This window comes from Mobula birostris, chromosome 8 (assembly GCF_030028105.1).
Source record: "Mobula birostris isolate sMobBir1 chromosome 8, sMobBir1.hap1, whole genome shotgun sequence".
Classification (NCBI taxonomy): domain Eukaryota; kingdom Metazoa; phylum Chordata; class Chondrichthyes; order Myliobatiformes; family Myliobatidae; genus Mobula; species Mobula birostris.
Window position 1 is genome coordinate 73,953,575 of NC_092377.1, and position 24,379 is coordinate 73,977,953.

Below are 24,379 nucleotides of genomic sequence, written 5' to 3' on the forward strand. Positions count from 1 at the left end.
CTGGTTGGCAATCAGTGGTGAGCGGTGAGCCGCAAGGGTCGGTACGGGGACCGCAACTGCAACTGTTCATGATATACATTAACAATCTGGAAGAGGAGAACGAGTGTAGTGTATCTACGTTTGCTGATGATACTAAATTGAGTGGAAAAGCAAATTGTACAGAAGATACAGAGAGTCTGCAGAGAGATATAGATAGGTTAAGTGAGTGGGCAAGGGTCTGGTAGATAGAATACAATGTTGGTAACTGCGAGGTCATCCACTTCGGAAGGAAAAATGAAAGAGCAGATTATTATTTAAATGGTTAAAAATTGCAGCATGCTGCTGTGCAAAGGGACTTTACAGACTGAAACCAAGTGAAGAACAAATGGATGCAAAGTTCAAGAGTTTTGACATCTACTAGAACACCAACAACGTCTGTCAGCAACACCTAACATAAGCTAGGCTCCTTGGATTCAAATATTCGACTTCTAGCAGTGTGACTTCCACCCTGAGAATGGTAGCAAAAGACAATGAAGTTCACAAGCAGTCAGAAACACCCAATGAGTGAACCATAACAGCGGACACTAGGCACTGTCTTTGTACAAAGTTCATGAGCAATCCCAAACCTGCACCAATAATTGGTGATGCCAGACACATCAATGAAAAACATAAAACTGCTCAGCTTCTATATATACAGTAGTCATTCAGCACAAATTGTGGAACATTCTCAAGGCACAATTCACAAGTACAGAGGGAATGTCACAGCAATACATTTCATTACCTGGTGCACTAATCCATCTTAATGGATTGCATGTAAAGTCAGGTGTAATAACAGAGACTCAGTTTAATATAATTTCAGCTACATAATATAGCTACAGTACACACACACACACACACTTTATTTCCTCTCTGGTCCCAATTGGGCAGGTACTCTGCTCAAATTGCAAGCTACATTTATTTTCCATCTGTCACCCAACATGCTTATTATAACTTGGCCCTCAAAATGTCACTATTAAAATCCAGCCACTAATCCAAAATCCTTAGAGGGAAAGATCTTCCCAGAGACTTGTATTCTCTGTAACAAAAAATAATAATCTGAGGTGTGAAGTGCACAATAATTTACTGTAAATCTGCAGATGGCATTGCAAGGGTCCCAATAATCTCATCATAGGCGAGTTTGAGAGCACGAACTGTAAGTGTGCTATGGCTTTGTTGCCAGTATAATTACAGTGTGGGAAGCTGAGTAACACGAAGCAGTGGTGACTCATGCAAGGACTTATTCTGGGTAGCACTGAGATTGCACGTGGTCTAGAGGGAGCTGCATTCGTTTCGGCATTTAGTACATGATTGCAGAACGTCATTATGACTTAAGAATTATTTTAACAACTAGAATTGCAGGTAATTAGGTGAATCCCATGAGAAAATGGTGAAGGACAATACAGCAATAAAAACACTGTCTTGGTTCTATTGTTTCAACTCTTTTAGCAATGAAATTTGTGCTGTGTCACAACCCTTATTAAAATAATGTTTCAAATTATAATAGCCATGTTGAATACTGTTAAAGGGAAGGGAGAATGCCTTCTCTGAGGAAAAAGGCAATCACTCAGTTTGTGGTACCACTGATGCAAAGAAAATGTTTCCACTTGCAACTTAACTACAGACCATTAATACAATATATTTAACATGAAATCAAACAGGAATTGAAGAGCGATAAGAATGTAAGATAAGAAATAAAGAATACCTTTACAGTATGTGGCTGAAATAAATTACATAAATGCATTTAAAGAGTTACAAGATGGAGATGATCACTACGTTGATGGATTTACATGAGTAAGGACAGGGTATGGTTTGAGTAAAGCATTAATGCAGGCCTGCAGCAGACACCGGTGAATAGCCTTTTTAAGCACTGTAATCCTCTGCAATTATTCAGCACTTTGTTTTGTTTTACACAATGTTGCATTATTCCATTATTCTCTAACTAACCGCATGTAATGCCAATGGAGATCAAGTCATGAAGTCATTACATCAACAATCACAATCTACACTCAGTGGCCCTTTATTAGCAACACCTCATTAATGCAAATATCTAATCGACCAGTCATGTGGCAGCAATTCAATACATAAAAGCATGCGGACATGGTCAAGAGGTTCAGTTGTTTTTCGGACCAAATATCAAAATGGGGAAAGAATATGTTCAAAGTGACATTGATCATGGAATGAATGTTGGTGTCAGACATGGTGGTTTGAATATCTCAGGAATTGCTGATCACCTGGGATTTTCATGCACAAGTCTCTAGTTTACAGAGAATGGTGTGAAAAATGAAGAAGCATCCAGTGAGCAATGGTTCTATGGGTAAGAACACCTTGTGGTTGAGAGAGATCAGAGGAGAATGGCTGGATTGGTTCAAGCTGAAAGGAAGGCATCAGCAACTCAAATAACCATATATTAATACAGTGGTGTGCAGAAGAGCCTTTCAGAATACACAACACAACGAACTTTGAACTGGATGATCTACTGCAGCAGAAGACAACACCAGGTTCCAGTCCTGTACCGAAAAACGTAGCCACTGAGTGTATGTTTAAACAAGTCTGATGCAGTAAAACATCCCATTTCACAGGACCAGAGTGTTAAATAAAATTGGAAACAAAGCCACATAGGTTGACAACAGGACAGATTGCCATGAGTTTAGTTGAAGAAATAGGTTAATGGAGGAGACAGAGGTGGAGAAATTAAGGAAACAAATTCCAGAGCTTGGGATCTAGAAATAGTACTGAAATGTTGAAGTGCCACTCTGTATAGTTCTATATTTGAGTCACATACGTCAAGAAAGAGTACAGAAAAGATATCACATCTCAGAAGGGGAGCAGCACACCTGACAGCCTACTGTGAGTATTGAAGTTTCCCATGGCTCCAAAAATCAGAAATAGCAAAGCTGATACCAAGATTAAAATTAATGTCCAAATGACTCCCTATAATAAAAGTCTAAAGTTGCAGTCAGTTAAATTTCACTTAATGAAATATCACTTTTAACCTTGATCAAACAAATTGCAACACCACAGCTTGAGGAGGTATAATTATCAGTGACAAATAAAAGAACGAAAATGAAATACTGTAGTTGCTATAAATCTGAAATACAACAGAAGATGCTGTAAATGTTCAGCTATTCAGACGGCATCAATTTTTCAGGATGCTGACCTTTCATCTGAACAAAAAGAATTCCCCGCATTATAGGTGATCAGTTGCATTTACAGGATTTGCTTTTATCCCACTGAATCTCCAGGTACAGCAAAATAGGAACAAAGAAGTAAATTCACCTTGACCGCAGCACCTTTGAAACCCTGCATAGGCTCAATCGATCGCAGCATCTCAATTTTTCTCTGGGAGGAGACAAACATAAAAAACAATAAAAGCTCCAAATAGTTTTGAGATATGCCAGTCACTTGCACATTTATAAATGGGATTACAATTTGGTTTAAACACTTGCAACTGAAATTTTTGAGAGCCTTTTCTAAATTAAACTTAACAGATTATTGTTAGGACTTTCAGAATTTGCCCTGTCAGGACCCAATTTTGATGACTGTTAAAATGCTGTAAAACACAAGTGATTAGAAATTCTGTCACATGCTTATATTTTCTTTAGCACACATGTCCTCTGGAGTGGAAATGACTGGGTGGATTCCAACTCTCTCCCCTGCTAAACTTCATTTGGGCATTACTTAGTGCAAGCTATTCTTGTGCAGCCTAGCTCTTTCCCATGTATAGCTTACAAGGAGTGTTGTATGCACCTTATTATGGGGAGGGCGAGACCGACTTTACAAACTAATTCCGAAGGCCACTCACATGAAAGACACTTTATTTTAATCTGCTATTAGATTCAAATCGAGAAATTGGGCTACAGTTTTTTCTGCAGCTTTAAACTTAAGCTGCATATAACATAAATTTTATTCAATAAAATAAACTTCACAATTTTTTTAATTATTCACATGTATAAAATGTGCAATGCCTGTTCATTCTTTGTATTCAAAGTTGATGCTTTCAATACTGTTCTATTACATTCCTACATATCAAACTGTAGCACTGTTGCCACTCATGTAGCCCTCTATGTGGTATCTTACTATAATAACATAGAACTTAGAATAGTACAGCACAGTACAGGCCTTTTGGCCCACAATGTTGCGCTGACCCTTAAACCCTGCCTCCTATATAACCCCCCCCCACCTTAAATTCCTCCATATGCCTGTCTAGTAGTCTCTTAAACTTCACTAGTGTATCTGCCTCCACCACTGACTCAGGCAGTGCATTCCACGCACCAACCACTCTCTGAGTAAAAAACCTTCCTCTAATATCCCCCTTGAAATTTCCACCCCTTACCTTAAAGCCATGTCCTCTTCTACTGAGCAGTGGTGCCCTGGGGAAGAGGTACTGGCTGTCCACTCTATCTATTCCTCTTAATATCTTGTATATCTCTATCACGTCTCCTCTCATCCTCCTCTCCAAAGAGTAAAGCCCTAGCCCCCGTAATCTCTGATCATAATGCATACTCTCTAAACCGGGCAACATCCTGGTAAATCTCCTCTGTACCCTTTCCAATGCTTCCACATCCTTCCTAAAGTGAGACAACCAGAACTGGACACAGTACTCCAAGTGTGGCCTAACCAGAGTTTTATAGAACTGCATCATTGCCTCGCGACCCTTAAACTCTATGCCTCGACTTATGAAAACTAACACCCCATAAGCTTTCTTAACTACCCTATCTACCTGTAAGGCAACTTTCAGGGATCTGTGGACATGTAACCCCAGATCCCTCTGCTCCTCCACACTACCAAGTATCCTGCCATTTACTTTGTACTCCACCTTGGAGTTTGTCCTTCCAAAGTGTACCACCTCACACTTCTCCAGGTTGAACTCCATCTGCCACTTCTCTGCCCACTTCTGCATCCTATCAATGTCTCTCTGCAATCTTCGACAATCCTCTACACTACCTACAACACCACCAACCTTTGTGTCGTCTGCAAACTTGCCAACCCACCCTTCTACCCCCACATCCAGGTCGTTAATAAAAATCACAAAAATAGAGGTCCCAGAACAGATCCTTGTGGGACACCACTAGTCACAACCCTCGAATCTGAATGTACTCCCTCCACCACGACCATCTGCTTTCTGCAGACAAGCCAGTTCTGAACCCACCTGGCCACACTTCCCTGGATCCCATGCCTTCTGACCTTCTGAATAAGCCCACCATGTGGAACCTTCTCAAATGTCTTACTAAAATCCATGCAGATCACATCCACTGCACTACCCCCATCGGTATGCCTGGTCACCTCCTCAAAGAACTCCATCAGGCTTGTTAGACACAATCTGCCCTTCACAAAGCCATGCTGACTGTCCCTGATCAGACCATGATTCTCTAAATGGCCATAGATCCTATCCCTAAGAATCTTTTCCAACAGCTTTCCCACCACAGACGTAAGGCTCACTGGTCTGTAATTACCCAGACTATCCCTACTACCTTTTTTGAACAAGGGGACAACATTCGCCTCCCTCCAGTCCTCCAGTACCATTCCTGTGGACAATGAGGACATAAAGGTCCTAGCCAGAGGCTCAGCAATCTCTTCCCTCGCCTCGTGGAGCAGCCTGAGGAATATTTCGTCTGGCCCCGGGGACTTATCCGTCCTAATGTATTTTAAAAACTCCAATACCTCCTCTCCTTTCATATCAACATGCTCCAGAACATCAACCTCACTCATATTGTCCTCACTGTCATCAAGTTCCCTCTCATTTGTGAATACCGAAGAGAAGTATTTATTGAGGGCCTCACTCACTTCCACAACCTTCAGGCACATCTTCTCACCTTCACCTCTAATCAGTCCTACCTTCACCCTTGTCATCCTTTGGTTCTTCACATAATTGAAGAATGTCTTGGGGTTTTCCTTTACCCGACTCGCCAAGGCCTTCTCATGCCCCCTTCTTGCTCTCCTCAGCCCCTTCTTAAGCTCCTTTCTTGCTACCCTATATTCCTCAATAGACCCATCTGATCCTTGACTTCCTAAACCTCATAAATGAGGGACTTCCTCCCTCAACCCAGCCCCTCCCTCACCAGTGACAGGAGAACCCTACACTGTGGTCCTTCCCCATGGATATAACACTAATACCAAGCAAAACAAAATATAGATAAAACAGAAGGACCTGTTACCATGTCGTATCTCCAGATAGAAATAAATAAATACATAAATAAATAAATAAATAAATAGATGGATGGATGGATAAACCGTGAAATGGCAATTTACTCCATGAATCATGTTCTAACGTAAGATCTGAATGAAAATTTCCAAACCCTTTGCCTTTGCCATGGTGCTGTCTGGGAAGAATGTCATACATTAAAGTACCCATGCAATGGTTAAAGTATGGCACTAAGCAGTTACAATGAGGCTGCCGTGAAGGTGAGGGAGAGTGCACAATGGAGGAGGAGTAACATAGAAACATAGAAAATAGGTGCAGGAGTAGGCCATTCGGCCCTTCGAGCTTGCACCGCCATTCAGTATGATCATGGCTGATCATCCAACTCAGAACCCTGTACCAGCCTTCCCTCCATACCGCCTGATCCCTTTAGCCACAAGGGCCATATCTAACTCCCTCTTAAATATAGCCAATGAACTAGCCTCAACTGTTCCCTGTGGCAGAGAATTCCACAGATTCACCACTCTCTGTGTGAAGAAGTTTTTCCTAATCTCAGTCCTAAAAGGCTTCCCCTTTATCCTCAAACTGTGACCCCTCGTTCTGGACTTCCCCAACATCGGGAACAATCTTCCTGCATCTAGCCTGTCCAATCCCTTTCGGATTTTATACGTTTCAATAAGATCCCCCCTCGGTCTTCTAAATTCCAACGAGTATAAGCCTAGTCGATCCAGTCTTTCATCATATGAAAGTCCTGCCGTCCCAGGAATCAATCTGGTGAACCTTCTTTGTACTCCCTCTATGGCAAGGATGTCTTTCCTCAGATTAGGGGACCAAAACTGCACACAATACTCCAGGTATGGTCTCACTAAGGCCTTGTACAACTGCAGTAGTACCTCCCTGCTCCTGTACTCGAATCCTCTTGCTATGAATGCCAGCATACCATTCGCCTTTTTCACCACCTGCTGTACCTACATGCCCACTTTCAATGACTGGTGTATAATGACACCCAGGTCTCGTTGCACCTCCCCTTTTCCTAATCGGCCACCATTCAGATAATAATCTGTTTTCCTGTTTTTGTCACCAAATTGGATAACCTCACATTTATCCACATTAAATTGCATCTGCCATGAATTTGCCCACTCACCTAACCTATCCAAGTCACCCTGCATCCTCTTAGCATCCTCCTCACAGCTAACACTGCTGCCCAGCTTTGTGTCATCCGCGAACTTGGAGATGCTGCATTTAATTCCCTCATCCAAGTCATTAATATATATTGTAAACAACTGGGGTCCCAGCACTGAGCCTTGCGGTACCCCACTAGTCACTGCCTGCCATTCTGAAAAGGTCCCGTTTATTCCCACTCTTTGCTTCCTGTCTGCCAACCAATTCTCTATCCACATCAATACCTTACCCCCAATACCGTGTGCTTTAAGTTTGCACACTAATCTCCAGTGTGGGACCTTGTCAAAAGCCTTTTGAAAATCCAAATATACCACATCCACTGGTTCTCCCCTATCCACTCTACTAGTTATATCCTCAGAAAATTCTATGAGATTCGTCAGACATGATTTTCCTTTCACAAATCCATGCTGACTTTGTCCGATGATTTCACCGCTTTCCAAATGTGCTGTTATCACATCTTTGATAACTGACTCTAGCATTTTCCCCACCACCGATGTCAGGCTAACCGGTTTATAATCCCCCGGTTTCTCTCTCCCTCCTTTTTTAAAAAGTGGGGTTACATTAGCCACTCTCCAATCCTCAGCAACTAGTCCAGAATCTAAAGAGTTTTGCAAAATTATCACTAATGCATCCACTATTTCTTGGGCTACTTCCTTAAGCACTCTGGGACGCAGACCATCTGGCCCTGGGGATTTATCTGCCTTTAATCCCTTCAATTTACCTAACACCACTTCCCTACTAACATGTTATTCCCTCAGTTCCTCCATCTCACTGGACCCTCTGTCCCGTACTATTTCCGGAAGATTATTTATGTCCTCCTTATTGAAGACAGAACCAAAGCAGCTATTCAATTGGTCTGCCATGTCCTTGCTCCCCATAATCAATTCACCTGTTTCTGTCTGTAGGGGACCTACATTTGTCTTAACCAATCTTTTTCTTTTCACCTATCTATAAAAGCTTTTACAGTCAGTTTTTATGTTCCCTGCCAGTTTTTTCTCATAATCTTTTTTCCCTTTCCTAATTAAGCCCTTTGTCCTCCTCTGCTGGACTCTGAATTTCTCCCAGTCCTCAGGTGAGCCACTTTTTCTGGCTAATTTGTATGCTTCTTCTTTGGAATTGATACTATCTCTAATTTCCCTTGTCAGCCACGGGTGCACAACCTTCCTTGATTTATTCTTTTGCCAAACTGGGATGAACAATTGTTGTAGTTCATCCATGTGATCTTTAAATGCTTGCCATTGCATATCCACCGTCAACCCTTTAAGTGTCATTTGCCAGTCTATCTTAGCTAATTCACATCTCATACCTTCAAAGTTACCCTTCTTTAAGTTCAGAATCTTTGTTTCTTAATTAACTATGTCACTCTCCATCTTAATAAAGAATTCCACCATATTATGGTCACTCTTTCCCAAGGGGCCTCTCACAACAAAATTGCTAATTAACCCTTCCTCATTGCTCAATACCCAGTCCAGAATAGCCTGCTCTCTAGTCGGTTCCTCGACATGTTGGTTCAAAAAACCATCCCGCATACATTCCAAGAAATCCTCTTCCTCATCACCTTTACCAATTTGGTTCACCCAATCTACATGTAGATTGAAATCACCCATTATAACTGCTGTTCCTTTATTGCATGCATTTCTAATTTCCCATTTAATACCATCCCCAACCTCACTACTACTGTTAGGTGGCCTGTACACAACTCCCACCAGTGTTTTTTGCCCCTTAGTGTTATGCAGCTCTACCCATATCGATTCCACATCTTCCCGGTTAATGTCCTTCCTTTCTATTGTGTTAATCTCCTCTCTAACCAGCAATGCTACCCCACCTCCTTTTCTTTCATGTCTATCCCTCCTGAATATTGAATGTCCCTGAATATTGAGCTTCCATCCCTGCTCACCCTGGATCCATGTCTCTGTGATCCCAGCTATATCATATTCATTAATAACAATCTGCACTTTTAATTCATCCACCTTGTTACAAATGCTCCTTGCATTGACACACAAAGCCTTCAGCCTCGCTTTTACAACACCCTTAGCCCTTATACAATTATGTTGAAAAGTGGCCCTTTTTGATTTTTGCACTGGATTTGCCGGCCTGCCACTTTTACTTTTCACCTTACTACTTTTTGCTTCTACCCTCATTTTACACCCCTCTGTCTCTCTGCACTTGTTCCCATCCCCCTGTTGTGAACTAACCTCCTCTCTCCTATTCTCTTTAATTTGATTCCCACCCCCCAACCATTCTAGTTTAAAGTCACCTCAGTAGCCCTCGCAAATCTCCCCGCCAGGATATTGGTCCCCCTAGGATTCAAGGGTAACCCTTCCTTTTTGAACAGGTCATACCTGCGCCAAAAGAGGTCCCAATGATCCAAAAACTTGAATGCCTGCTCCAATCCCTCAGCCACACATTTATCCTCCACCTCATTGCATTCTTACTCTCACTGTCGCGTGGCACAGGCAGTAATCCCGAGATTACTACCTTTGTCGTCCTTTTTCTCAACTCCCTTCCTAACTCCCTATATTCTCCTTTCAGGACCTCTTCCCTTTTCCTACCTATGTCATTGGTACCTATATGTACCACGACCTCTGGCTCCTCACCCTCCCACTTCAAGATATCTTGGACGCGATCAGAAATATCCCGGACCCTGGCACCAGGGAGGCAAACTACCATCCGGGTCTCTGGACTGTGTCCACAGAATCACCTATCTGACCCCCTTACTATCGAGTCCCCTATTACAACTGCCCTCCTCTTCCTTTCCCTACTCTTCTGAGCTACAGGGCCGGACTCTGTGCCGGAGGCACGGCCACTGTCGCTTCCCCCGGGTAAGCTGTCCCCCCCAACAGTACTCAAACAGGAGTACCTATTGCCAAGGGGCACAGCCACCGGTGTACTCTCTATTACCTGACTCTTCCTCTTCCCCCTCCTAACCGTGACACGCTTGTCTGCCTCCCGTGGCCCCAGTGTGACCACCTGCCTGTAACTCCTCCCTATCAACTCCTCACTCTCCCTAACCAGACGAAGGTCATCGAGCTGCAGCTCCAATTCCCTAACGCGGACCCTTAGGAGCTGCATCTCGGCGCACCAGGTGCAGATGTGGACATCCGGGAGGCTTGGAGACTCCAGGGCCTCCCACATCCAGCATTGAGAACAACAAACTGCCCTCACACTCATACTGCCCCTCTCCACAAATAACAACAAAAAATGAATACCAAACCTTCCTCGCCTCGCCCGTTTCCACCTAATCCCGTTGAGCCCAAGCCCTTAAGCCTTCACTCTGCTCCCGGATCACTCTGCAGCCTGCAAACTACGCTGCCCGCTGTATGAGGCTGTCTCCCTTTTAAATCTTCCGCGTTTCTCCGCCCGGCGTCACACGCCTGCGCAGTCCCGCCTCTCTGAACGCCGATGGAAAAAAACCCGAAAAATTCAAAGATGGCTTCCTCCGCACTCCCGCTCCGATTCTCAGACTTCCTTCTTCGAACATAGGAGGGAGGAAATAAGACCATTAGACATCGGAGAATATGGCCATTTGGCCTATCCAGTCTGCCCCACGTTCGATCATGGCTAATTCATTTAGCCCTCTCTACCCAATTCTCCTCTTCTCCCTGTAACATTTTTCACCCCTACTAATCAAGAATCAAACTCTGCTTTAAACATACTAAAGACGTGATCTCCACTATCATCTGTGACAACGAATTCAACAGACTCAGTACTCTCTGGCTAAAGAAATTCCTCATCTCTGTTCTAAAGGAACATTCTTCAATTCTGAGGCTCTCCACTCTGGTTCTAGACTCTCCCCCTAATGGAAACATCCTCTCCATGGGCCCTGCATCTAGGTCTTTTGTAGGTTTCAATGAGAATCTCCCTTCATTCTTGATCGGTGGCGCTGGGGCTCCACAGGGGACTGTCCTGTCTCCCTTTCTCTTCACCATTTACACCTCGGACTTCAACTACTGCACAGAATCTTGTCATCTTCAGAAGTTTTCGGATGACTCTGCCATAGTTGGATGCATTAGCAAGGGAGATGAGGTTGAGTGCAGGGCTACGGTAGGAAACTTTGTCACATGGTGTGAGCAGAATTATCTGCAGCTTGATGTGAAGAGGACTAAGAAGCTGGTGGTAGACCTGAGGAGAGCTAAGGTACCGGTGACCCCTGTTTCCATCCAGGGGGTCAGTGTGGACATGGTGGAGGATTGCGGATGCCTGGGGATACGAATTGACAATAAACTGGACTGGTCTAAGAACACTGAGGCTGTCTACAAGAAGGGTCAGAGCCGTCTCTACTTCCTGAGGAGACTGAGGTCCTTTAACATCTGCCGCACGATGCTGAGGATGTTCTACGAGTCTGTGGTGGCCAGTGCTATCATGTTTGCTGTTGTGTGCTGGGGCAGCAGGCTGAGGGTAGCAGACACAAACAGAATCAACAAACTCATTCGTAAGGCCAGTGATGTTGTGGGGATGGAACTGGACTCTCTCACGGTGGTGTCTGAAAAGAGGATGCTGTCTAAGTTGCATACCATCTTGGTCAATGTCTCCCATCCACTACATAATGTACTGGTTGGGCACAGGAGTACATTCAGCCAGAGACTCATTCCACCGAGATGCAACACAGAGCATCATAGGAAGTCATTCCTGCCTGCGGCCATCAAACTTTACAACTCCTCCCTTGGAGGGTCAGACATCCTGAGCCAATAGGCTGGTCCTGGACATTTCATAATTTACTGGCATAATTTACATATTACTATTTAACTATTTATTACTATTTTTCTATTACTATTCTATTACTATTTATTATTTCCATGACTATTACTATTTACTATTTACTAATAGTAATATTACTATCACTATTTCTATTACTATTTATTATTTATGGTGCAACTGCAACGAAAACCAATTTCCCCCGGGATCAATAAAGTATGACTATGACTATGGCTATGACTAAACTTCAACAAGTATAGGCCCAGAGCCATCAAAGCTCCTCATATATTAACCCTTTCATTCCTGGGATCATTCTCATGATCCTCCTCTGCTAGTGCCAGCACATCCTTTCTGAGACATGGGTCCAAAGCTCCCAGCAATACTCCAAATGAGGTCTGACCAATGTCTTATAAAACCTCAGCTTACATCCTTTATTTTATATCATAATCCTCTTGAAATGAATGCTATTATTGCATTTGCCTTTGTTTCTACCAACACAATCTGCAAGTTAACATTTAGGAACCCTGCACTGGGACTCCGAAGTCCCTTTGCACCTTTGATTTCTGAAATCGCTCCTACTTAGAAAATAGTCTTTGCCTTTATTCCTCCTACCAAAATACATAACCATACACTTCTCTACACTGTGTCTGCCACTTCTTTGCCCATTCTCCAAATCTGTCTAACAACTTCTGCAGCCTCTCTGTTTCTCCAACACTTCCTACCTCCCCACCCATCTTTGTATTATATGCAGACTTGGTCACAAATCCATCCATTCTATTGTCAAGATTAGTAACATATAAGTCGAAAAGTATCGGATCCAATGCCGACTCCTGCAGAACACCACTAGTCACCAGCAGATGATGTCAATTTCCCATGTGCACAGCTATTTTCCACACCATCATTTGGCTTGATCAAGACCTGTGCAGCATGCAAGCCTGGGCAAAGGATGATCAAAAGGACAGACACAGCTGTTTATAGCTCTGATGCTTTGATTTTATAATTAAGATTGCTGGAACAACGAGTGATAAGGTTTCAAATATCCCAAGCAATAAAAACTGAACTGCCAGATGCTGTGTTTAAGACATGAATGCCAGAATGGGAATACCTGATGTCTGATTAATAATTTCAGCACAAAGTTCTACAGTTTCTGTGAGTATTTAACAGAAGTTGTCAGTTATATCCAAAGTTCCAATTTATATCAGCAAGGGAGGAAATAAACTTGGTTCATGGACTTTGACATCTTTGATGCATGACTGATACTGAGAAAATGCTTGATACATTAAGGCGAATTGTGCACAGAAGAACCAGATCCAATTTCCTTTGGGCATAAATTCATCCAACTCAATCTAACCTGGGTAAAACCATTTGACAAACAACCGAGCTTGTGAATCTTGTTTCAGCTTACAAATTCTAAATTTACTATGTTTATGTTCTGATTGTTATTAAACAAAAGTGATTTCCTTATTTGTGCAGTGTTTTTAATATTTGACGGCATAATTTACTTGAAATCATTTAAGATCCAATAACCAGACCAATAAACTCAATAACAGCCTAGGTTTCAATCCTATATGAATCCTACTGTGGAATTTATTATGCCACTATATCACAAATCAAACACTTGTTTGAGAAGTATACTTAATTAGGTTGGCATTGTTTATTTTCATTTATAAAAAAGCCTCTTTCCTTTCTCTTTAACTTAGGTTATATTTGGTCTCTTATATCAATGGTTTATTTTTGACTAAATAAACATGCAGCTCGTCTTTGGAGAGATTTACTTCTCTTCCTAGAAATCTGTTCTTCTCATTTAATCTGTATTTATGATTATAAATCAGAACAAAAAAAAATCAGATATTCACCAGTTCCCAGAAGATCATAAAATCACAAATTAAAAATTACATGTTATCAGGTGTATTACAGTTGTATGCATTGTAGGTGGAAAGCCTAGTTATCTTTGAAAAAATCTTTTATTATCTTAAATATAAATTAAGTTTCAGATTTTGTGCTAGCTTTTCTGTTACTATCTCCATGTGCAATTGGATCCTGGATTTGCTCACTTGTAGACCCCAGTTAGTTTGGATTAGCAAAATCACCTCCTGCACAATCTCCATCAGCACAGAAGCGCCGCAGAGATGTGTACTTAGCCCCCTGCTCTACTCGCTTAACACCTATGACTGTGTGGCTAAGTACAGCTCCAACACCATATACGAGTTTGCTGATGACACTATCAAAAGTGGTGATGAATTAGCATACAGGAGGGAGGTTGAAAATTTGCTTGAGTGATGTAAAACAATAATAACTCAATGTCAATAAGAACAAGGAAATGATTGTAGACATCAGGAGAGGAAAACCAGAGGCCCATGAGCCAGTAATCATTGTAGGATCAGAAGAGGGGAGGGTCAGTAACCTTAAATTCCTGGGTGTTACTATCTCAGAGGACCTGTCCTGGACCCATCATACAAATATAATTGCAAAGAAAGCACAACAGTGTCTCTACTTCCTCGGGTGTCTGCAGAGATTCAGCATGTCAACAAAAACCTTGGGAAACTTCTGTAGGTGTGCGGTGGAAAATGTGTTGTCTGTCTGCATTACGGCCTGGTATGGGAACATTAATGCCTTTGAGTGGAAAGCCCTACAAAAGGTGGATTCGGCCCAATACCTTATGTATTAAACCCTCCCAACTATTGATCATATCAACATGAAACATTGTCACAAAAAAGCAGCATCCATCATCAAAGATCCCCACCACCCAGGCCATGCTCTTTTTTCACTACTGTCATCAGGTAGAAGGTACAGGAGCCTCAGGACTCATACCACCAGGTTCAAGAATAGTTATATCCCTCAACCATCAGTATCTTGAACAAAAGAGAATAACTGCACTCATTTAAGGACTCGTTTATCATGTTATTTCATGCTCGATATTTACTGCTATTTATTCATTATCTGCCTTGCACAGTTTACAGATCCTATTTATATTTACTGTCTACAGGTTTGCTAAGTATGCTCACAGAAAAAGAATCTCAGGGTTGTACGTGGTGACGTGGATTTACTGTAATGATAATTTTTTACATTGGACTTTAACTGTATGTATGTTAAGGCTATGAAACAAAAATAATAAATTTTAAAAAAACTTCAGCTCCCAATTTCCACTGCAGTTGAAAAATTAAAAATTAAAATTTAAAAATATGCTTTGATGTAGAAACTTTAAAACAAAAACAGAAGATGCTGGGAATTCTCAGCATCAGCTCAACTTCTCATACCCAGCCCTGGCCTAGACTTATCTTTTTCCCTCTGCATTCTGAACTGGCAGTGCCTGAAGGAAAAGTCTCTCCTTCTGCCCGAGGCTTCAGATCGGAATTTTCACATGGCAGGCACATGTTCACAACAGTTGTTGGTTCACCAGATAATGGCTGACTAATGTGGTTCAGTGGATATAGAATGTATAAGCTGCTTATGAAATAATTTAAATTGGCAGTTTCAAGTTCATGGTAAGAAAAAATGAAAACACAATTGGAATCTGTTGTTTGGAAGCAAATATACTTTATATCTTTTGAGGTTATTTAGACATTACCTGAGAAAATAGGGACAAATACTTCATAGTTTTCTTAGGAATCATAAAGGAATTGAATTTTGAAAAGGATAACAAGATCCAGATTCAGCCATGGGTTTGAATACAGCAAAAGAGACGTCTTATTACAATTTTACAGAGCTTAGCGAGGCCAGTCTTACATATTGTAAGCAGTTTTCGTCCTTTTTTCTGAGGAACGAAGGAGGTTAGTGCTCTGGAAGGAGTAAAATGAAGGTTTACGTGACTATTTCAAGGACTGATGTTTGAAGGATGTTTGGATCAGTGGGCTTATATTTACTTGTCAAAATATAAAGAATCATGATGGAACTGTGCAGAGGAGATACAGGAAAGTTGTTTACGATGGTGGGGAATGACACAGGGCGGGCCATTGATAAGAGGAGCCAGCTGATATGAGGAGATATTTCATCATCCAAAGGAGGGTGAACCTGTGGAAGTCTGTAACATGTCAAGCAATTGGAGCACAATGTACAGTAGCGTGCATAGCTAAGAAGATTAAAGGAGAGGGGGAGAAAGAATAAACAGGGAACTGAATTTGAATGATCAGCCACAACCGTACTGAGTGGCAGAGCTGGCATAGAGCTCCAAATGGCCTAATCCCTCTAGGTTTTCTAGGTTCCTAGTTTACTGAGGGACAAAGAATGCAGACTGTAGGTCTTTTAATCGCACAGCCCCAGGAGAAACCAAAATAGCAAAGCCTGCCTTTCTATCAATACCTCATTTGCGGGTGAAAAATTACATGTTGCTCTACTGTAGATAACTTTTGGACAAAGGAAACAATTAGGAGAGTGAAAGTCCAGGGGTAAAATGACAGGATAGGTAATAGGGCTCTATGCTGTAAAAACACAATTATTCGCAAAATAGCACAGTAATTTTGGATTTGTGTGAGCAAAGTTCTGAACCTTTCACCTCCTTACCCATGGAGGGACATTCTTGCCTTAAAGGTTGTGGAACTAATGTTAAGTAGGTTGATTCCTGTAGTAAGGGATTGTCCTACCAGAAGTAATGAATAAACATAGAAACATAGAAACCCTACAGCACAATACAGGCCCTTCAGCCCACAATGCTATGCCAAATATGTACTTACTTTGGAAATTACCAAGGGTTACCCATAGCCCTCTATTTTTCTAAGCTCCATGTACCTATCCAGGAGTCTCTTAAAAGACCCTATCATATCCACCTCCACCACCATTGCCGGTAGCCCATTCCACGCACTCTATCAGGTCACTTCTCATCCTCCGTCGCTCCAAGGAGAAAAGGCCAAGTTCATTCCATCTACTTTTGTAAGGCATGCCCCCCAATCCAGGCAACATCCTTGTAAATCTCCTCTGCACCCTTTCTATAGTTACCCCATCCTTCCTATAGTGAGGCGACCAGAACTGAGCACAGTACTCCCAAGTGGGGTCTGAGCACGGTACTATATAGCTGTAACATTACCTCTCGGCTCTTAAACTCAATCCCACTGCTGATGAAGGCCAATGCACCGTACGCCTTCTTAACCACAGAGTCAACCTACACATAAGTAATTTCATTAAAACTAACAAAATCCATAGACGGCTTGAAAGTATAAATGCTAAAAGGCCATTACCCGAGCTGGAATATCTAGACCTATAGGGAAATGGTCTCAGTTAAAGGATCAGCCATTTATGACTGAGAGGAGGAAAAGCTTCATGATTCAATGGACTGTGAATCTTTGGAATTCTAGAATGTTTTTCCAAAACCTAATCAAAATCATATTACAGTAAATAGAAAATGTTGTGTGAAAGCACAGAGTGAAAATAGGAAGCAGAAAAAGGAATAATTAGATGAATCTAACTTGAACAATTCCTAACGTCAATTTAAAAAGCACCCTTCCAGATATGAATTTCTTCAGAAATCAATTGTATTTGCATCTTTGCTCTACAATTAGCTTCACACATAGACATGAAACTGATTAACATACCGTAGCTTCTACCACACAAATCACAGCTGCACAAGGAAGCAGTAACTTCTGTACAGCAGTAATTCAATGAAGTACCTTTTCCAAAAATATCAACCAGCCAGAGAAATTGACCCAGAATGTTATACATTTCAAGCTAAATGGTCTACACTGTGATTCATAATAATCTTCCTCTGTATCATTTGCCAAACAAAAATTAAAACAAGCCTGACGAGAATTAAACTGAATGTGAGGAGCAGATGTGACACATCAAAGACTGTGGCTGGGAGCAGTCCATTGCATTCAGACATCCCACCTCTCCCGGAAGTTCTGGGAGTCTCCCACATATCGATAGTGGCTCCCTGACGCCTGGAAATTATATACAATGTCCCAGAAATCGATTTTTTTGAGATTGAGCATGAGAGAACGCGCGAGAAAGAGCGAGAGAGTGAGCACAAGAGCAAGAAAGCAAGCGCGAGTGAGAGCGACCACGAGCTAGAGAGCGAGCGATAGAGAGAGCAAGAGAGTTCCAAAAAAAGAGTGGCAGAGTGTTCCAAAAGAAGAAAATATAAAACGTACGTCACTCCAGACTACACTAAAGTGTACCCCTGCCTAATAGGGGTCAAAAATAATGACAAGTGTTGCTCGCTGCGCTGTTTGCAACAGTGACTTTTCTATTGCCCCTGGTGGGTTAAGACTGTAAAAGGCATGTTGAGGTGAGTTTAACAGGTGTCATTCGTTCATTAGCATAGCTAATGCTATTTAAACTAGCTGGCTAGCTGCTAAGGAGCTACTCTATTGCAGACATCCCACCTCTCCCGGAAGTTCCGGGAGTCTCCCGCAAATTGACGGTGCTACCTCCCTGAAGTGAGTTTTTGCAGGGTGGGATGTCTGTGTATTACACACGGAAATGACCCAACCATTTTCTGTATCCGTAAGGTAAGTAAAATTTGAATGGTCTGCTTTATTTTGAGAATTAATTTAGCATTTCTGCTTTTCAGTAAATTGTATCTTAAACATAGAACCAAGTGACCACAGAACCTAGCAACCATGCATCAAGCTTTGAATTATCCCTCAGAATCAGGCAAGATTTCCCTTCACAGAAACTATGCTGACTTTAACTCATTAGTCTCCAAGTGCCTCAAAACCTCATCCTTAGTAATAGATTCCAACACTTTCCCAACCACTGAGGTTAGGCTAACTGGCCTATAATTTCCTTTCTCTTACCTTCCTCCCTTCTTAAAGAGTGGAGTGACATTTGCAATCTTCTGTTTCTCTGGGATCATGCCAGAATCAAGTAATTTTTGAAAGATTACGACCAATGCATCTGTTATCTCTTCAGCAACCTCTCTCAGGACTCTGGGACATAGTCCATCTGGTCCAGGTGACTTATCCACCTTAAGACCTTTCAGTTTGCCTAGAACTTTTTGCTTTGTAATAGCAATGGCACTCACTCCCGCTCCCTGACACTCATGCATTTCTGGCGCACTGCTAGTGTCTTCCACAGTGAAGACAGATGCAAAGTACCCATTAAGTTCATCTGCCATTTCTTTGTCTCCCATTACTACCTCATCAGCATCATTTTCCAGTGGTCCAATATCAACTCTCACCTCCCTTTTACTCTTTATATAACTGATAAAAGACTTCAGGTATCCTGCTTTACATTATTGGCTAGTCTGCCCTCATATTTCACCTTTTCCCTTCTTATAGCTTTTCAATTTCCTTTTGTTGGATGTCAAAAGCTTCCCAATTATCCAATTTCCCACTCACTTTTGCTATCTTATATACCCTTTGGTTGGCACTTAGGCAATCCATAACTTCTTTTGTCAGCCATGGTTGCCTACCCCTGCCATTTGAGAACTTCTTCCTCTGTGGGACAGATCTATCCTGCGCCTTGTGAACTATTCCCAGAAACTTCAGCCGTCTCTGCTCTGCCGTCATCCCCACCAGTATCCTCCTCCAACCCACCTGGGCAAGCTCCTCTCTCATGCCTATGTAATTACCTTTATTCCATTGTGATACTGATACATGTGAGTTATGCTTCTCTCTCTCAAATTACAGTATAAATTCAGTTATATTAAGATCACTGCCTCCTAAGGGTTCCTTTACATTTAGCTCACTAATAAGATCTTGTTTGTTACACAACACTCAATCTAAAGTAGCTTTTCCCCGAGTAGGTTCAAGCACAAGCTGCTCCAAAAAGCATCTCATAGGCATTCAACAAAGTCCCTCCCTTGCGATCTGACACCAACCTGATTTTCCCAATCCCTTTGCATATTGAAGTCCCCCATTACAGTTGTACCATTACCCTTATTACATGCTCTTTCTAGCTCCCTTTGCAATCTCAACCCCACACCTTGGTTACTATTTGGAGGCCTATATATGATCCCCATAATGATTTTCTTACCCTTGCAATTTCTTCACTCCACCCACAAAGATTCAACATTCTCTGACCCTATGTCACCTCTTTCTAAAGATGTAATTCCATCTCTTACCAACAGAGCCACACCAGTGCCTATTCCTCCCTGCCTGTTCTTTTGATACAAAGTATATCCTTCGATGTTGAGCTCCCAACTATGTCCTTCTTTTAGCCACAACTCTGTGATGTCCAAAATGTCGTAGCGAGCAATCCGTAATTGTCCCCCAAGTTTGTTAACCTTATTCCAAATGCTCCTTGCATTTAAGTTCAACACCTTCAGTCCTGCATTCTTCACCCTTTTGAATTTTGCCTCTGTGGTACAATTTTACTCTTTGCTGTCTGCATTTGTGCCCAGTCATTGACTTGTCCTTCCTTACATTCATGTTACATCCATCATCTACCTGCAAACCTGCTGGCTCATCCTCTGCTCTATCATACTGGTTCCCATCCCTCTGCCATATTAATTTAAATCACTCCCAACAGCTCTAGTAAATCTGCCTGCAAGAATATTGGTCCCCCTCGGATTCAAGTGCAACCTGTCCCTTTTGTACAGGTCCCACCTGCCCCAAAAGAGATAGCAATTTAATCCCAGTTCATCCATTGATTATAAAACAGTAGGCCATCAATCAAAGCATTGAGCTTTATTTGCATTTTTTAGTTTGTACTTAAAACCACAAGACATAGGAGCAGAATGAGGCCATCTGGCCCATTGAGTCTGCTCAGGCCTTCAAACACGGCTGTTCCTTTTTTTCCATCTCCCCCTCAGTTCTAGATCCTGACCTTCTCCCCATAATCTTTGATGCCATGTCCAATCAAGAACCTATCAACCTCCATCTTAAATACACCAATGACCTGGCCACCACAGCTGCACGTGGCAACAAATTCCACAAATTCACCACCCTTTGGCTAAAGAAATGTTTCCGCATCTCTGTTTTGAAAGGGTGCCCCTCTATCCTGAGGCTGTGCCCTCTTGTCCTAGACTCCCCTACCATGGAAAACATCCTTTCCACATCCACTCTGTCCAGCCCTTTCAACATTTGAAACGTTTCAATGAGATTTCCCCTTATCCTTATAAGTTCTAGCGAGTACAAACCCAGAGCTATCAAACATGCCTCGTATGATAACTCTTTCATTCCTGGATTCATCCTCGTGAACTTCCTCTGGACCCTCTCTAATGCCAGCATATCTTTTCTAAGATGAGGGGCCCAAAACTGTTCACAACACTCAGGGTGAAGCTTCATCAGTGCCTTATAAAGCCTCAGCATCACGTCTTTGCTCTTGTATTCTAGATCTCTTGAAATGAACGCTAACATGGCATTTGCCTTCCTCACCACCAACTCAACCTGCAAGTTAACCTTCAGGGTGTTCTGCACAAGGGCTCCCAAGTCTCTCTGCATCTCAGATTCCTGGATTTTCCCCCATTTAGAAAATAGTCCGTACATTTATTTCTACTACCAAAGTGCAAGAGCATGCATTTTCCAACATTGGATTTTATTTGCCATTTTCTTGCCAGTCTCCTAATCTGTCTAAATCCTTCTGCACCCTACCAGTTTCTTCAACACTACATGCCCCTCAACGAATCTTCGTATCATCTGCAAACTTGGCAACAAAGCCACCTATTCCATCATCTTAAATCATTTATATACAGCATAAAAAGAAGTGGTCCCAACAGCGACCCCAGCTGAACACCACTGGTCACTGGCAGTCAACCAGAAAAGGATCCTTTTATTCTACTCGCTACCGCCTGCCAATCAGCCAATGCTCTAACCATATTAGTAATTTTCTTGTAATACTATGGGCTCTTAACTTGGTAAGCAGTCTCATGCGTGGCACTTTGTCAAAGGCCTTCTGAAAGTCCAAATATACAACATCAACTACATCTCCTTTATCTATCCTACTTGTAATCTCCTCAAAGAATTCCAACAGGTTCCTCAGGCAGGACTTTCCCTGAAGGAAACCATGCTGACTTTGTACTATCTTGTCCTGTGTCACCAAGTACTCCATCACCTCATCCTTAACAATTGACTCTAACATCTTCCCAACCACTGAGGTCAGACTAACTGGTCTATAATTTCCTTTCTGCTGCCTTCCTCCTTTCTTAAAGAGTGGAGTAACATTTGCAATTTTCCAGTCCTCTGGAACCATGCCAAAGTCCAATGATTTTTTGAAAGATCATTTCTAATGCCATCACAATCTCTAATGATACCTCTTTTAAAACCCCAGGGTGCAGTTCCTCTGGTCCGGGTGACTTATGTACCTTTAGGTATTTCAGCTTTTTGAGCACCTTCTCTCTTGTAACAGTAACTACACCCAATTCTCTTCCTTCACACACTATAACATCAGGCATACTGCTAGAGGTTTCCATAGAAAAGACTAACGCAAAATACTCATTTAGTTCAGCAGCCATTTCCTTGTCCACCTTGTTACTGTTATTATTTCTCCTGCCTCATTTTCTAGCGTTCCTATATCCACTCTCATTTCTCTTATTTTTAACATACTTGAAAAAACTTTTACTACCTACTTTGATATTATTTGCTAGCTTGCTTTCATATTTCATTTTTTCCCTTCTAATGATATTTTAGTTGCTCTCTGTTCATTTATTAAAACTTCCCAATCCTCTATCTCTCACTAATTTTTGCTTTGTTGTATGCTCTTTCTTTTGCTTTTACAATAGCTTTGACTTCCCTTGTCAGCCACAGTTGTACTATTTGAGTATTTCTGCATTTTTGGAATACACATGTCCTGCATCTTCCTCATTTTCCCCAGAAATGCACACCATTGCTGCTCTGCTGACATCCCTGCCAGCAGCTCCTTCCAATTTACTTTGGCCATCTGCTCTCTCATAACACTGTAATTTCTCTTACTCCACTGAAATACTGCTACATCAGACTTTACTTTCTCACTATCAAATTTCAAGTTGAACACTATCATATTGTGATCATTGGTTCCTAATGGTTCTTTTACCTTCAGCTCCCTATTCGCCTCTGGCTCATTATAGAACACCCAATCCAGTATAACTGATCCCCAAGGAAGCTCAACAACAAACTGTTCTAAAAAGCTATCTCTTAGGTATTCAACAAAATCACTCTTGAGATCCATTACCAACCTGATTTTCCCAATCGACCTGCATGTTAAAAATCTCTCATGAGTACATAACATTGCACTTTTGACTCATCTGTTCTATTTCCTGCTGTAACCTGTGGTCCACCTCCCAGCCACTGTTGGGAGGACTGGATATAACTGCCAGCAATGTCCTTTTACCCTTGCAGTTTCTTAACTCAACCCACGAGGATTCAACATCTTCTGTTCCTATGTCACATCTTCCTACCAATTTGATGCTATTCTTTACCAGTAGAGCAGCACCACCCCTCTGCCTACCTTCCTATCCCTCCGATATAACATGTAACCTTAGACATTCAGCTCCCAACTACAACCATCCTTCAGCTACGATTCAGTTATGGCCACAACATCACACCTGGCAATCTGTAATATTGCAACAAGATCATTCACCTTATTTCTTATATCACTCACATTTAGATACAACACCTTGAATCCCGTATTTGCTATCATTTCTGACTCTTCATCCCTAATGATTTGATACTCAGCCTGTTGATTACAACTAAATTCCATCACTTGCCTGCCCTTCCTGACAATCTGACTGCATGCTATCATTACTTTTTTTACTATCTGTCATTTCCTGAGTCTCTTCACTCTGGTTCCCACCGCCCTCCCCCCAACCCCCGCCAAGTTAGTTTAAACAATCTCCAACAGCTCTACCAAACCTGCCTGCAAGAATATTGGTTCCCCCTCGGGTTCAGGAGCAACCTATCACTTTTGAACAGGTCATACCTCCCCCAGAAGAGATCCCAATTATCCAAGAACCTGAAGCCCTGCCCTCTGCACCAGCTTCTCAGCCACGCATTTATCTGCCAGACCATCCTGTTTCTACCCTCAGTGGCACGTGGCATAGGTAGCAATCCAGAAATTACTACCTAGGGGGTCCTGCTTCTCAGCTTTCTACCTAACTCTCTAAATACTCTTTTCAGGACCCCATTGCTGTTCCTTCCTATGTCATTGATACCAACATGTACCAAGACATCTGACTGCTCCTCCTCCCACGCCAAAATGTTGTGGATGCAATCTGAGTCATCCCTGATCGTGGCACCTGCGAGGCAACATACCACCCGGGTGTCTCGTTCACATCCACAGAATCTCCTGTCTGTTTCCCTCACTATCGAGTCACGTACCGCTACTGTTCCCTTCTTCTCTCTCTTTCCCTCTGCACTACAGAACCATGCTCAGTGCCTTTAACCTGGTCTGGCATTCTCCCAGGAGGTCATCCCCCACAAAAGTATCCAAAGCAGTATACTTGTTTTTGAGGGGAATGGCCACAGGGGTGCTCTGCTCTAACTGCCTATTTCCATT

General features: G+C 42.1%; 1 protein-coding gene across 5 annotated transcripts in view; it reads right to left on the reverse strand.

The window, feature by feature from the left end:
* The window catches only part of LOC140202214 (uncharacterized), a 245,481-nt gene that overhangs the window by 183,977 nt on the left and 37,125 nt on the right, over positions 1 to 24,379 (reverse strand). For 4 of the 5 annotated variants that reach the window (XM_072267081.1, XM_072267080.1, XM_072267079.1 and 1 more), the window contains one exon: positions 3,295 to 3,357. The exons of the other annotated variant lie outside the window; for it this stretch is intronic. In XM_072267081.1, coding sequence (XP_072123182.1) covers positions 3,295 to 3,357 — 63 coding nt within the window. The remainder of the gene's footprint in view (positions 1 to 3,294; positions 3,358 to 24,379) is intronic. 5 annotated transcript variants of the gene reach the window in all.